The following is a 14177-nucleotide window of genomic DNA, read 5'->3' as shown; positions in this document are numbered from 1 at the left end:
CTGACATATTTTTTTGAGAGAAAACTCTCCTGTGTGTTCTCTTTTGAGGTTACACGCAGAGACATACAAGCTACACCAAAGCTTTTCGAGTTACAACGTGTTGTTTAGAAAAAACAAGATAATTTCGCACGATGCAGGATTTCCTTAAAACGTGGTATTCTGACATATGTTTTCGAGGGAAAACTCTCCTGTGCATTCTCTTTTGTGGCTACAAGCTTAGACATACACGCAACACCAAATCTTTTGGAATTACAATGTGTTGATTAGGAAAAACAAGATAATTTTTTACGATGCTTTATTTCTTCTCTTAATGTTTAAGTATTTCTATTATGTAAGTATTTGTCTTTACTCTGCTACACTGTATTTCCTTGTAACGTGGTATTCTTACATATTCTATCGAGAGAAAATGCTACGCCCACAGCCGCTGTAACGCCTGTGTAGCTGTAGCAGGATGCCGCTCTACTGGGGCCCGCCTGCTGAAGGGTTGAGGTCAGAGCTTCAGGGAGCGGAGCCTCAGGCAGTTCCTTGGAAAGCTGACCCGATCTCATGACCACAAAGAATTATCTCGAGACGCCTGCAATGCTGAGCCTGTGTGTCTGTTCTTTATGCATTTCTCTGTATCTCAATATCTGATTAATGGGCAATGGTGGACAGCCCCCCCGGTGGTCCCAAAGTAGTGGAAAGTACCTTGAGCCTCTCCCATATACAGGAAAGTAAATTAAGGTGTGAACATGATAGATACCTTCATTGGAGACCTCCAACTTTGGAAGAATATATTAAGAAATTTCTTGAGGGAGAATATAATTTAGCTCCTTGATAAAAAGAGGAAGTTGGTTTCTATCTCTGCTATGTGAGAGACAAAATTCTAAGAATAGAAAGTTCATGACCAACCGCAGGAAACACAGTCTCTGTCTTGATATGAGATCATTGTATACCCAGATAGAAATAGTTATTCTGCAGATTTGTTGCTGATTCTTAGAGATTGGAAAATTAGCCTTTGTGTATTGTCTGATGCCAAGTTCCTTGTTTGTAATACTATATAAGAAAGAATCATGCTAAGTAAAATTGCAGCAGTTCAACTAAGCAATTTGGTGTCTGTCTGTCATTCCTGCGCCGTATCCTGACTTCTCCTGATACCTTCACCCCTGGGCTCCCGCAGTCTGACGATCTCCCCCTGAGTGGTCTGCGACAGCTGGCGCCCGAACAGGGACTTGAAGGACAGGTAATTCTTTCTCTTCTTCATTTCTAGTGGTCAGGAACGGATCTCACCAGGGAGCTGCAGTCCCGCCGGTAAAGGCTGACCGGTTAAGCATGAGTAATAAAAGGACCAGGAATAAAAACCATGGGGCACGCACTGACTAAAAACGAGAACATGTTGGTGGTTATGTTGCATAGAATGCTGTCTAATTCTGCGTTTCATATATCAAGAAAAGACCTAGAGCATTTTGCATTGTTTGTTCAAAAGACTAGCCCTTGGTTCCTGGAAGGAGGTACCCTGACACTGGAGGATTGGAAGAGGGTAGGCAAAGAAATGCATAGGTATGTGCAAGACAATGGGGAAGAGACCTTACCAGTACAAGCATTTCCCTTGTGGATACATGTCCGAGAGATTCTTACTGAGTCAACTCCCTTTCAAGGGTTGTGCAGGGAGACAGCTTCTGAAACTAATGACACCCCTATTTATGACGAGGTAGCCATAGAAGAGGGCACCTCTGAAGAACTCAAACCGCTCCAGAAAAAACATAAAAACAAGAAACCTCCTCCCAAGAATGATACTGATCAAGACTATTTGGATGATCAAATGGAGGAGGAGGACTGGGAGGATGATTATAGAGATCATACTGATCATCTTCCCTGTGCCACTATGGCCGTAGCTGAAAAACCCGTGCCGAAGCCTAGAAAGAACCCGCCACTACCCCCGGTGGGCTTTCAGGGCGCTATGGCTGAGGCTAGAAAGAATGGAGATACTACCTTTGGTATCTTCCCAGTTACAGAAGTATGGGACGAGGAGCCTCTCTGGGAGCCTCTTCCTCTGAAAACATTAAAGGAATTACAACAAGCAGTACAGACCTCTGGGCCTTCTGCTCCATTTACATTGCAGATTGTAGACATGGTGGCAAGCTCCTGGCTTACCCCCTATGATTGGATGCAGACTGCCAAAGCAACTTTGTCACCTGGGGATTATATTCTCTGGAGGACGGAATATGAGGATAGATGTAAGGAGGCTGTAGTGCAATCTTTTAAAAAGAGGGGACCTAAACCAACTATGTCTATGCTTATGGGAGCAGAGGACTATGCTTCCCCCCAGTCTCAGACAAAGATCCCTCGGGTTATTCTACAGTTAATAACTACTAACGCCGTCCAGTCATGGCGGAAGATACCTCCTCCAGAGACCAAAGGCGGGGCATTGGCTCGTATTAGGCAAGGAACATAGGAGACTTATCACAGCTTTATTGCACGATTACAGGAAGCTGTGGGCAGAATGATGCCTCCCTCAGAAGGAACAGATATACTGATAAAGCAACTAGCAAGGGAAAATGCCAATGCCCTGTGTCAAGATCTGATTAGGCCTATAAGAAAGACAGGTACATTACAGGATTACATAAAAGCATGTCAGGATGCCTCACCAGCAGTAGTACAAGGAATGGCTTATGCTGCAGCAATGAAAGGACAAAAGTTTAGTGCCTACGTCAAGCAGACGTATGGAGGAGGGAAAAGGACCCCTCCTCAGCCCACATGTTTTTCTTGTGGGATGGAAGGGCACATGCAGAAGGCATGTCCTCAAAACAACAAGAATAAGACTAATCAAAAAGGAACTCCAGGTCTTTGCCCTAGATGTAAAAAGGAAAAGCACTGGAAGAACGAATGCAAGTCCAAGTTCCACAAGGATGGGACTCCTTTGTCAAATGATGACAAAGAAGAGGCAAAAAACTAGAGAAGGGGCCGTCTCCTAGCCCTGCATCCAAGGGAGAGGAGGAGTTCGTAAAGAACTCTCTTAACACTGAAGCACCAGAATTTACAATTCATGATTTGCCTAGAGCTACCCCAGGCAGTGCTGGGCTGGACCTTGCCTGCTTGGAGGATTTGGTACTGTCTAGGTGGGATGGGGTGGCAATAGTCCCCACCAACATAAAAGGAACTTTGCTACCACAGACAGTGGGGCTCATTATTGGAAGAAGCTCTAATATTAAGAAGAATTTTGAAGTAATACCTGGAGTATTGGATTCAGACACAGAAAACACTATTAAGGTGATGGTAAGACCATTGTCTGAAACCATACAGCTACAAAAAGGACAAAGAATAGCTCAACTCCTGCTCTTACCATACATACATTTACCTAATAAGGCTCATGACAAGAGAAAGGGGTCAAGGTCAGTTTGGCTCCACTGAAGGGGCTTATCTGGTACAAGACCTCGATGAAAGACCCTTTAAGGAAATAATCTTAAATGGAAAAAGCTTCAAGGGGCTGTTGGATACTGGGGCAGATAGAACATGTATTAGTGCTACAGAATGGCCTAGAACGTGGCCCGTTCACAGGACAGGTTCCTCTTTATTGGATCTAGGATCAGCCTCTGGAGTCATGCAAAGTACAGGGTTACTTAAATGGAAATTTGAAGGTAAGGAGGGATTAATACAACCATATGTGTTGCCTACCTTACCATTCACATTATGGGGAAGAGACTTACTGGATTCTATGAATCTTAAATTGGTGTCCGCTGATGAGCTAGACTCGCAGCATTTTTCATAGGGGCCACTGCAGAACACCTTTATGCGGATAAAATACAATGGCTGATTCATGACCCCCTGTGGGTGAGTCAGTGGCCCCTGACAGAAGACAAAATACAGGCTCTTGAGCAGCTAGTACATGAACAATTAAAAAGGGGGCATTTAAAAGAGTCCAACAGTCCCTGGAATACTCCAGTTTTTGTAATAAAAAAGAAGTCAGGAAAATGGAGGTTGTTACAGGATCTCAGAGCTGTAAATGCTGTTATGAAAGACATGGGAGCCTTGCAACCTGGCCTGCCATCTCCAGTGGCGGTGCCTCGGAATTGGAAAACCTATGTGATAGACTTACAAGATTGTTTCTTTACAATAAAACTTCACCCAGAGGACAGTGAGTATTTTGCCTTTAGCGTACCCTCTGTCAATTTCAAGAAACCTTTTAAAAGGTATCAGTGGGTGACCCTGCCTCAGGGTATGAAGAACTCTCCAACTTTGTGTCAGAAATTTGTTGCAAATGCTATAGAGCAAATAAGAGTTCAATATAAAGATGCTTATATTGTTCATTACATGGATGACATCCTTGTAGCCCATCAACATGAAGTAGTATTGGAAAAATTATTAACAGATATGATAAGGTCTCTCACAGCCAATGGACTAGTGATAGCTCCTGAAAAGATTCAGAAAAACAAACCTTTGAACTATCTAGGTCAAGTAATTTATGAAGACTTCATCACCTCTCAGAAGGTAGCAATAAGGAGAGATAAGTTAAGGACATTGAATGATTTCCAAAAATTATTGGGAGATATTAATTGGCTAAGACCCTATTTAAAAATTACAACAGGAGCCTTAAGCCCTTTATATACTATCCTGCATGGGGATTCCGACCCTAAATCATTAAGAGAGTTAACTCCAGAAGCGGTCAAAGCTTTGCAGCTTGTTGAGACTGCTCTCACTTCAGCTAGAGTCAAGCAAATCAAATATGATTTCCCTTGGACATTGTTAATTTTTTCCACTTCATATACCCCTACAGCCTGCCTTTGGCAGGAAGGAGTATTAGAATGGTTACATTTACCTCATACTCAGACAAAAATGGTTGCTGAATACCCCTATCTGTGCTCCTTATTGATAATCAAAGGTAGAAATAGATCTAAAGAATTATTTGGGAAGGAACCAGCTGAAATTGTGACTCCTTATAATAAAGGTCAAGTGGAACAATTGCTACAAAATAATGAAGATTGGGTATTAGCATTACTAAACTATACAGGTCAAATTAAATATCATTACCCACGACATCCTCTAATAGAATTTGCAAGGTGTGTGGAACTTATCTTTCCTGTATGCTTTTCTCATGAGCCTTTAAAACAGGCTCTCACACTTTTTACTGATGGCTCGTCTACAGGAAGAGCTGCGGTCTATACTGCCGACCACGGCTACTGGGTAGAGGATGGACCGCAGACGTCTGCTCAGCAGGCGGAAATAAGAGCGGTTATTCTTGCCCTGCAGAAGTTTCCCCAAAGCCTTAACCTTTATACAAACTCAAGATATGTAGTGAACTTATTTCCAGCCATAGAAACAGCTGTTTTATCAGGGAAGTCTCCTATTCTGCATCTTCTAAAAGAATTACAAGCTTTGATTCATCAAAGAGTAGAGAAGTTTTATGTAGGCCATATTAGGGGCCACAGTAAGTTACCAGGCCCTTTATCCTATGGAAATAATATGGCAGACTTACTAACGCAAACATCAGCCTATATTCATCCTGTGACAGAAGCTCAAGAGAGTCATCTTGTTCATCACCAGAATGCTAATGCATTAAGAAGAATGTTTTCCATCACTAGAGAACAAGCAAGGCAAATAGTCAAAAATTGTGAGCAGTGCCCAGTGGCAATTTCTGCTCCTAAGATGGGGGTGAACCCTCAGGGACTCAAGCCTAATGTAATTTGGCAGATGGATGTTACACATATTTCATCCTTTGGAAAATTAGCCTACTTGCATGTCACAGTAGATACATTTTCTCATTTTGTACATGCTTCAGCTAGGACTGGAGAAGCAGGTAAAGATGTAATTCAGCATTTACTACAATGTTTTCAAATAATGGGTATCCCCTCTCAAGTCAAAACAGACAATGGGCCTGCTTATGTTTCCAAGGCCTTTGAATCCTTTTGTCAGCAATGGAAAATTTTTCATGTTACAGGAATTCCCTATAATCCACAGGGACAGGCTATAATAGAAAGAACACATCAGATTTTAAAATCACAAATAGAGAAATTACAGAAGTCAAGTAATGTATATTTTTCTCCACATCATATGTTATCTCATTCATTATTTATCATTAATCATCTGATTGTCTCTGATCAAGGGCATACGTCTGCCCTACTTCACTGGGACAAAGAGATTTACAAATCTCCTTTGCCTAAAGTAATATGGAAGGATCTGCTTTCTGGAACTTGGAAAGGTCCAGATGTTTTGATAACCACGGGACGAGGGTATGCTTGTGTGTTTCCTCAGGATGCCGACTCCCCTATCTGGATCCCGGATCGGCTCATTCGACCCGCTGGAGAACAAAAGGAAACAAAAGCAGCATTGAAGGAAACAGCAGAAGCGGCTCGTCATTCAGATGAAGAAAATGCAAGTAGACCACGGAAAGAAGCCCACGTGGACGCAGATTCGTCATTTGACTCATGAAGCTAAAGAACTTTTACTAACTGCGGGGAAACCCCTAACCCCTGCATGTTATTTTTTGGCCTTTCTGTCTATTCTTTCCACTGCCCCAGAAACCGTGCAAGGAATTTCCTATTGGGCGTATGTTCCTAATCTACCTATTATTCAACCTGTGGGCTGTCTTAACAGGGAACCCATTAAGGTGTTAACAAATGATTCACTTATAGTAGGCGGTGCTCAAGGCTCTGACGCACGGCCTATAACCTCCTCTTATATAACCTTTGAAGGTAGGGCTGATTCTTTACCGATCTGCCTGACGCTACAGGGAAAAGCTCCTCGTGGCTGCTTCACCACTGGGTATAGGACTTTCTTGACTGATTCGCCAGACAGAGAAAAGGAAGTTAAAAGATGGGTCTGGGAACTTCAGTTACAAACCTTGGGTGATCCTTTATACAAAGAGAAATTCCTTGATCGTAGTTTTAGTACTATAGAACAATGCATTCAAAAATATAGAGACAAGGATCAATATTGGGATTCTTCTTTGACTAAAACTCCTACTTGGTTACAATGTGCTTTTCCACATACCGCTACGTGGTATACTCCTAATAATATGTCAGATACAGGATTAAAAATCTGGGACTATTCTAATTCTAATAAGGGGTCAGTCTATGAGAATTATCTTAAACAGAATAAGGAAAAATTTCACAATTATACATTCAATGGTAAAGGAGAGCCCCTTAGGAGGTGGTTCTCACCAGGATATGTGGAGCCAATTTGGTTTATAGAACAAGGAAATGAAACCAGGAGGCAGCCAGACCTGTTCAGACTTGTGGCAGCAGCTAACATGGTGCTTGAAAAGAAGCCAACAGATGCCAAATATAATGCCTTGGGAATTAAGGCTTGTGTTTCCTATCCATATGCTATGCTTTTAGCTCAACAAGCTTTTGTTAATATTTCGCAAGAAAGTGGAAATTCATTCAAAATCTATTGTCATTCATGGAAGCTTACCAATTGTATTTCTTCTTCTGAATCTAAGGAGCTCGGCACAATTATTATAGTTAGGCGTCCACCTTATGTTATGTTGCCTGTAGAGTTAGGAAGTGAACCTTGGTATGATAATGCTGCATTGCAGGTATTAGAAGATTTAAAAGCTTTAGTTAGGCCAAAAAGGTTTGTTGCTGCACTTATTTTGGGAATTACTGCATTAATAGCAATTTTGACCACTTTTGCTGTGGCTACGGTTGCCTTAGTAGAAGAGATTAATACAGCTCATTTTGTTAATGATTTGAAAAAGAATGTTTCTTTAGCTCTTTTAGAACAGGAAGCTATAGATAAAAAATTAGAGGCAAAGATAAATGCTCTAGAGGAAGTGGTTCTTGCACTTGGTCAGGATATAGCTAATTTGAAAAGCACACTCGCAGTTCGTTGCCATGGGAACTTTAAGTCTATTTGTGTAACTCCATTGGTCTATAATACTTCAGAAACTTGGGAGAAAGTGAAGGCTCATTTGCAGGGGGTATGGCAGAATAGCGATATCACACATGATATACAGTCTTTACAAAAGGACATTTCAGCCATGAGTCAATCTTATTTACAGTTGGGCAACTTACAAGAGCTGGCTACTGATTTGGAACAAGGATTGAAGACTATGAATCCTTTAGATTGGGTTCAGTACTTCATTCTCATAGGAGTACTTGGGCTTATTCTCATTTTGGTCATTTTCTTGTTTCTGTCACTCATTAAATGTTTGTTCAACTCTCTTAAGGCTGTGAAGCAGGACGTTTTTGAGCTTCATTTTAAAAACAAAAAAGGAGGAACTGCTACGCCCACAGCCGCTGTAACGCCTGTGTAGCTGTAGCAAGATGCCGCTCTACTGGGGCCCGGCAGCTGAAGGGTTGAGGTCAGAGCTTCAGGGAGCGGAGCCTCAGGCAGTTCCTTGGAAAGCTGACCCGATCTCATGACCACAAAGAATGATCTCGAGACGCCTGCAATGCTGAGCCTGTGTGTCTGTTCTTTATGCATTTCTCTGTATCTCAATATCTGATTAATGGGCAATGGTGGACAGCCCCCCCGGTGGTCCCAAAGTAGTGGAAAGTACCTTGAGCCTCTCCCATATACAGGAAAGTAAATTAAGGTGTGAACATGATAGATACCTTCATTGGAGACCTCCAACTTTGGAAGAATATATTAAGAAATTTCTTGAGGGAGAATATAATTTAGCTCCTTGATAAAAAGAGGAAGTTGGTATCTATCTATGCTATGTGAGAGACAAAATTCTAAGAAAAGAAAGTTCATGACCAACTGCAGGAAACACAGTCTCTGTCTTGATATGAGATCATTGTATACCCAGATAGAAATAGTTATTCTGCAGATTTGTTGCTGATTCTTAGAGATTGGAAAATTAGCCTTTGTGTATTGTCTGATGCCAAGTTCCTTGTTTGTAATACTATATAAGAAAGAATCATGCTAAGTAAAATTGCAGCAGTTCAACTAAGCAATTTGGTGTCTGTCTGTCATTCCTGCGCCGTATCCTGACTTCGCCTGATACCTTCACCCCTGGGCTCCCGCAGTCTGACGATCTCCCCCTGAGTGGTCTGGGGCAAGAAAACACTCCTGTGCGTTCTCTTTTGAGGCTACATGCTTAGACATACACGCAACACCACATCTTTTCGAGTTACCACGTGTTGTTTAGGAAAAACAAGATAATTTTACATGATGCGTTATTTCTTCTTGTAAAGTTTAATTATTTCCAATACGTACGTATTTGTCTTTACTCTGCAATAGTATATTTCCTTATAACGTGGTATTCTTACATATTCTTTAGAGAGAAAACTCTCCTGTGCGTTCTCTTTTGAGGCTACATGCTTAGACATACACACAACACCAAAGACTTTCGAGTTACAACGTCTTGTTTAAGAAAAACAAGAAAATTTCTCACGATGCGGGATTTCCTTAAATCGTGGTATTCTGACATATTTTTTGGAGAGAAAAATCTCCTGGGCATTCTCTTTTGAGGCTACAAGCTTAGACATACATGCAACACAAAATCTTTTCGAGTTACAACGTGTTGTTTAGGAAAAACAAGATAATTTTGCATGATGCGTTATTTCTTCTTGTAAAGTTTAAGTATTTCCAATATGTACATATTTGTCTTTAATCTGGAACACTGTTTTTCCTTATAACGTGGTATTCTTACATATTCTTTTGAGAGAAAACTGTCCTGTGTGTTCTCATTTGAGGCTGCACGATTAGACAAAAACGCAACACCAAAGCATTTCGAGTTACAACGAGTTGGATAGGAAAAACAAGATACTTTCGCACGATGCAGAATTTTCTTAAAATTTTCTTAAAACAATGAATTCATGAAATTCTTAGGCAAATGGATGGAGCTAGAGAATATCATACTAAGTGAGGTAACCCAGACTCAAAAGGTGAATCATGGTATGCACTCACTAATAAGTGGATATTAACCTAGAAAACTGGAATACCCAAAACATAATCCACACATCAAATGAGGTACAAGAAGAAAGGAGGAGTGGCCCCTGGTTCTGGAAAGACTCAGTGAAACAGTATTCAGCAAAACCAGAACGGGGAAGTGGGAAGGGGTGGGTGGGAGGACAGGGGAAGAGAAGGGGGCTTACGGGACTTTCGGGGAGTGGGGGGGCTAGAAAAGGGGAAATCATTTGAAATGTAAATAAATTATATCGAATAAAAAAAAACGTGGTATTTAGACATATTTTTTCGAGAGAAAACTATCCTGTGTGTTCTCTTTTGAGGCTATACGCTGAGACATACAAGCTACACCAAAGCCTTTCGAGTAACAACCTGTTGTTTAGGAAAAACAAGATAATTTCGCACAATGCAGGATTTCCTTAAAATGTGGTATTCTGACATATTTTGTCGAGAAAAAATGATTCTGTTGGTTCTATTTTGAGGCTACACATTTAGACATAAACACAACAACAAATCTTTTTGAGTTACAACGTGTTATTTAGGAAATACAAGATAATTTTTTACGATGCTTTATGTCTTCTGTTAATGTTTAAGTATTTCTAATATGTACTTATTTGTCTTTACTCTGCAAAACTGTATTTCCTTGTAACATGGTATTCGTACACATTCTTGCAGAGAAAACTCTCCTGTGCATTCTCTTTTGAGGCTACACGCTTAGACATACACGTAACACCAAAGCTTTTCGAATTACAATGTGTTGTTTAGGAAAAACAAGATAATTTTGCATGATGCAGGATTTCCTTAAAACATGGTATTCTGACATATTTTTCCAAGAGAAAATTCTCCTGTGGGTTCTCTTTTGAGGCTACACGCTTAGATATACACGCCACACCACGTCTTTGCGAGTTACCACCTGTTGTTTAGGAAAAACAAGATAATTTTGCATGATGCGTTATTTCTTCCTGTAAAGTTTAAGTATTTCCAATACGTACGTATTTGTCTTTACTCTGCAATAATGTATTTCCATATAACATGGTATTCTTACATATTCTTTCGTGAGAAAACTCTCCTGTGCATTCTCTTTGGAGGCTACACACTTAGACATACACGGAACACCAAAGCATTTCGAGTTACATCGTGTTGTTTAGGAAAAACAAGATAATTTCACACGATGCGGGATTTCCTTAAAACATGGTATTCTGACATATTTTTTGGAGAGAAAAATCTCCTGGGCATTCTCTTTTGAGGCTGCAAGCTTAGACATACACGCAACACAAAATCTTTTCGAGTTACAACATGTTATTTAGGAAAAACAAGATAATTTTGACGATGCATTATTTCTTCTTGTAAAGTTTAAGTATTTCCAATATGTACGTATTTGTCTTTAATCTACAACACTGTATTTTGTTATAACGTGGTATTCTTACATATTCTTTTGAGAGAAAACTGTTCTGTGCATTCTCTTTTGAGGCTACATGCTTAGACATACACGTAACACAAAATCTTTTCGAGTTACAACTTGTTGTTTAGGAAAAACAAGGTAATTTTGCACGATGCGTTATTTCTTCTTGTAAAGTTTAAGTATTTCCAATTTGTACATATTTGTCTTTAATCTGCAACACTATATTTCCTTATAACGTGGTATTCTTACATATTCTTTTGAGAGAAAGCCGTCCTGTGTGTTCTCTTTTGAGGCTGCACGCTTAGACAAAAACGCAACACCAAAGCTTTTCGTGTTACAACAAGTTGCTTAGGAAACAAAAGATGATTTCGCACGATGCAGGATTTCCTTAAAACGTGGTATTTAGACATATTTTTTCGAGAGAAAACTATCCTGTGTGTTCTCTTTTGAGGCTACACGCTGAGACATGCAAGCTACACCAAAGCCTTTCGAGTAACAACGTGTTGTTTAGGAAAAACAAGATAATTTCGCACGATGCAGGATTTCCTTAAAATGTGGTATTCTGACATATTTTGTCGAGAGAAAATGATCCTGTTGGTTCTATTTTGAGGCTACACATTTAGACATAAACACAACACCAAATCTTTTTGAGTTACAACGTGTTGTTTAGGAAATACAAGATAATTTTTTACGATGCTTTATTTCTTCTGTTAATGTTTAAGTATTTCTAATATGTACTTATTTGTCTTTACTCTGCAACACTGTATTTCCTTGTAACCTGGTATTCTTACATATTCTTTCGAGAGAAAACTCTCCTGTGCATTCTCTTTTGAGGCTACATGCTTAGACATACACGCAAAACCACATCTTTTCGAGTTACCACTTGTTGTTTAGGAAAAACAAGATAATTTTGCACCATGCGTTATTTCTTCTTGTAAAGTTTAAGTATTTCCAATACGTAGGTATTTGTCTTTACTCTGCAATACTGTATTTCCTTATAACATGGTATTCTTACATATTCTTTCGTGAGAAAACTCTCCTGTGCGTTCTCTTTTGAGGCCACACACTTAGATATACACGGAACACCAAAGCTTTTCGAGTTACATCGTGTTGTTTAGGAAAAACAAGATAATTTCACATGATGCGGGATTTCCTTAAAACGTGGTATTCTGACATATTTTTTCGAGAGAAAACTCTTCTGTGCTTTCTCTTTTAAGGCTACATGCTTAGACATACACGCATCACCAAATCTTTTCGAGTTACAACGGGTTGTTAGGAAATACAAGATAATTTTGTACGATGCTTTATTTCTTCTCTTAATGTTTGTTTCTAATACGTACTTATTTATCTTTACTCAACAACACTGTATTTCCTTGTAACGTGGTATTCTTACATATTTTTTCGAGAGAAAACTCTCCTGTGCATTCTCTTTTGAGGCTACATGCTTAGACATACACACCACACCAAATCATTTCGAGTTACAATGTGTTGTTTAGGAAATACTAGATAATTTTGTAAGATGCATTATTTCTTCTCATAAAGCTTAAGTATTTCTAATTTGTACGTATTTGTCTTTATTCTGCAAAACTGTATTTCCTTGTAACGTGGTATTCTTACATATTCTTGCAAGAGAAAACTCTCCTGTGCATTCTCTTTTGAGGCTACACACTTAGACATACACGCAACACCAAAGCTTTTCGAGTTAAAACATGTTGTTTAGGAAAAACAAGATAATTTCCAACTATGCAGGATTTCCTTAAAACATGGTATTCTGACAAATTTTTTCGAGAGAAAACTCTCCTGTGCGTTCTCTTTTGAGGCTACACGCTGAGACATACAAGCAACACCAAAGCTTTTCGAGTTACAACATGTTGTTTAGGAAAAACAAGATAATTTTGCAAGATACTGCATTTTCTTAAAACGTGGTATTCTGACATATTATTTTCGAGAGAAAACTCTCCTGTGCGTTCTCTTTTGGGGCTACTCGCTTAGACATACACGCAACACCAAAGCTTTTCGAATTACAACGTGTTGTTTAGGAAAAACAAGATAATTTCACACGATGCAGTGTTTCCTTAAAACGTGGTATTCTGACATATTTTTTGGAGAGAAAATTCTCCTGTGGTTTCTCTTTTGAGGCTACACGATTAGACATACACGCCACACCAAATCTTTTCGAGTTACAACGTGTTGTTTAGGAAATACTAGATAATATTGTACGATGTGTTATTTCTTCTTGTAAAGTTTAAGTATTTCTAATATGTACGTATTTGTTTTTACTCTGCAAAACTGTATTTCCATGTAACGTGGTATTGTAACATATTCTTGCGAGAGAAAACTCTCCTGTGCATTCTCTTTTGAGGCTACACACTTAGACATACACGCAACACCAAAGCTTTTTGAGTTAAAACATGTTGTTTAGGGAAAAAAAGGTAATTTCGCACGATACAGGATTTCCTTAAAACGTGGTATTCTGACATATTTTTCGAGAGAAAACTCTCCTGTGTGTTCTCTTTTGAGACTACACGCAGAGACATACAAGCTACACCAAAGCTTTTCGAGTTACAACGTGTTGTTTAGAAAAAACAAGATAATTTCGCACGATGCAGGATTTCCTTAAAACATGGTATTCTGACATATGTTTTCGAGGGAAAACTCTCCTGTGCATTCTCTTTTGAGGCTACAAGCTTCGACATACACGCAACAGCAAATCTTTTCGAATTACAATGTGTTGTTTATGAAAAACAAGATAATTTTTTACGATGCTTTATTTCTTCTCTTAATGTTTAAGTATTTCTAATATGTAAGTATTTGTCTTTACTCTGCAACACTGTATTTCCTTGTAACCTGGTATTCTTACATATTCTTTGGAGAGAAAACTCTCCTGTGCGTTCCCTTTTGAGGCTACATGCTTAGACATACACGCAACACCACATCTTTT

General features: G+C 39.4%; 1 protein-coding gene across 1 annotated transcript; it reads left to right on the top strand.

The window, feature by feature from the left end:
- The first annotated feature begins 6991 nt into the window (after positions 1-6991).
- Positions 6992-8233, top strand: LOC127676193 (endogenous retrovirus group K member 7 Env polyprotein-like). The gene has a single exon (XM_052172136.1). It carries the CDS (start codon positions 6992-6994, stop codon positions 8231-8233), a length of 1242 nt encoding a protein of 413 aa, XP_052028096.1.
- Positions 8234-14177: the final 5944 nt, after the last annotated feature.

This window comes from Apodemus sylvaticus, unplaced genomic scaffold, assembly GCF_947179515.1.
Source record: "Apodemus sylvaticus unplaced genomic scaffold, mApoSyl1.1 scaffold_152, whole genome shotgun sequence".
Taxonomy (NCBI): domain Eukaryota; kingdom Metazoa; phylum Chordata; class Mammalia; order Rodentia; family Muridae; genus Apodemus; species Apodemus sylvaticus.
Note: the sequence above shows the minus strand (reverse complement) of the source record. Positions and strands in the feature narration are given on the sequence as shown.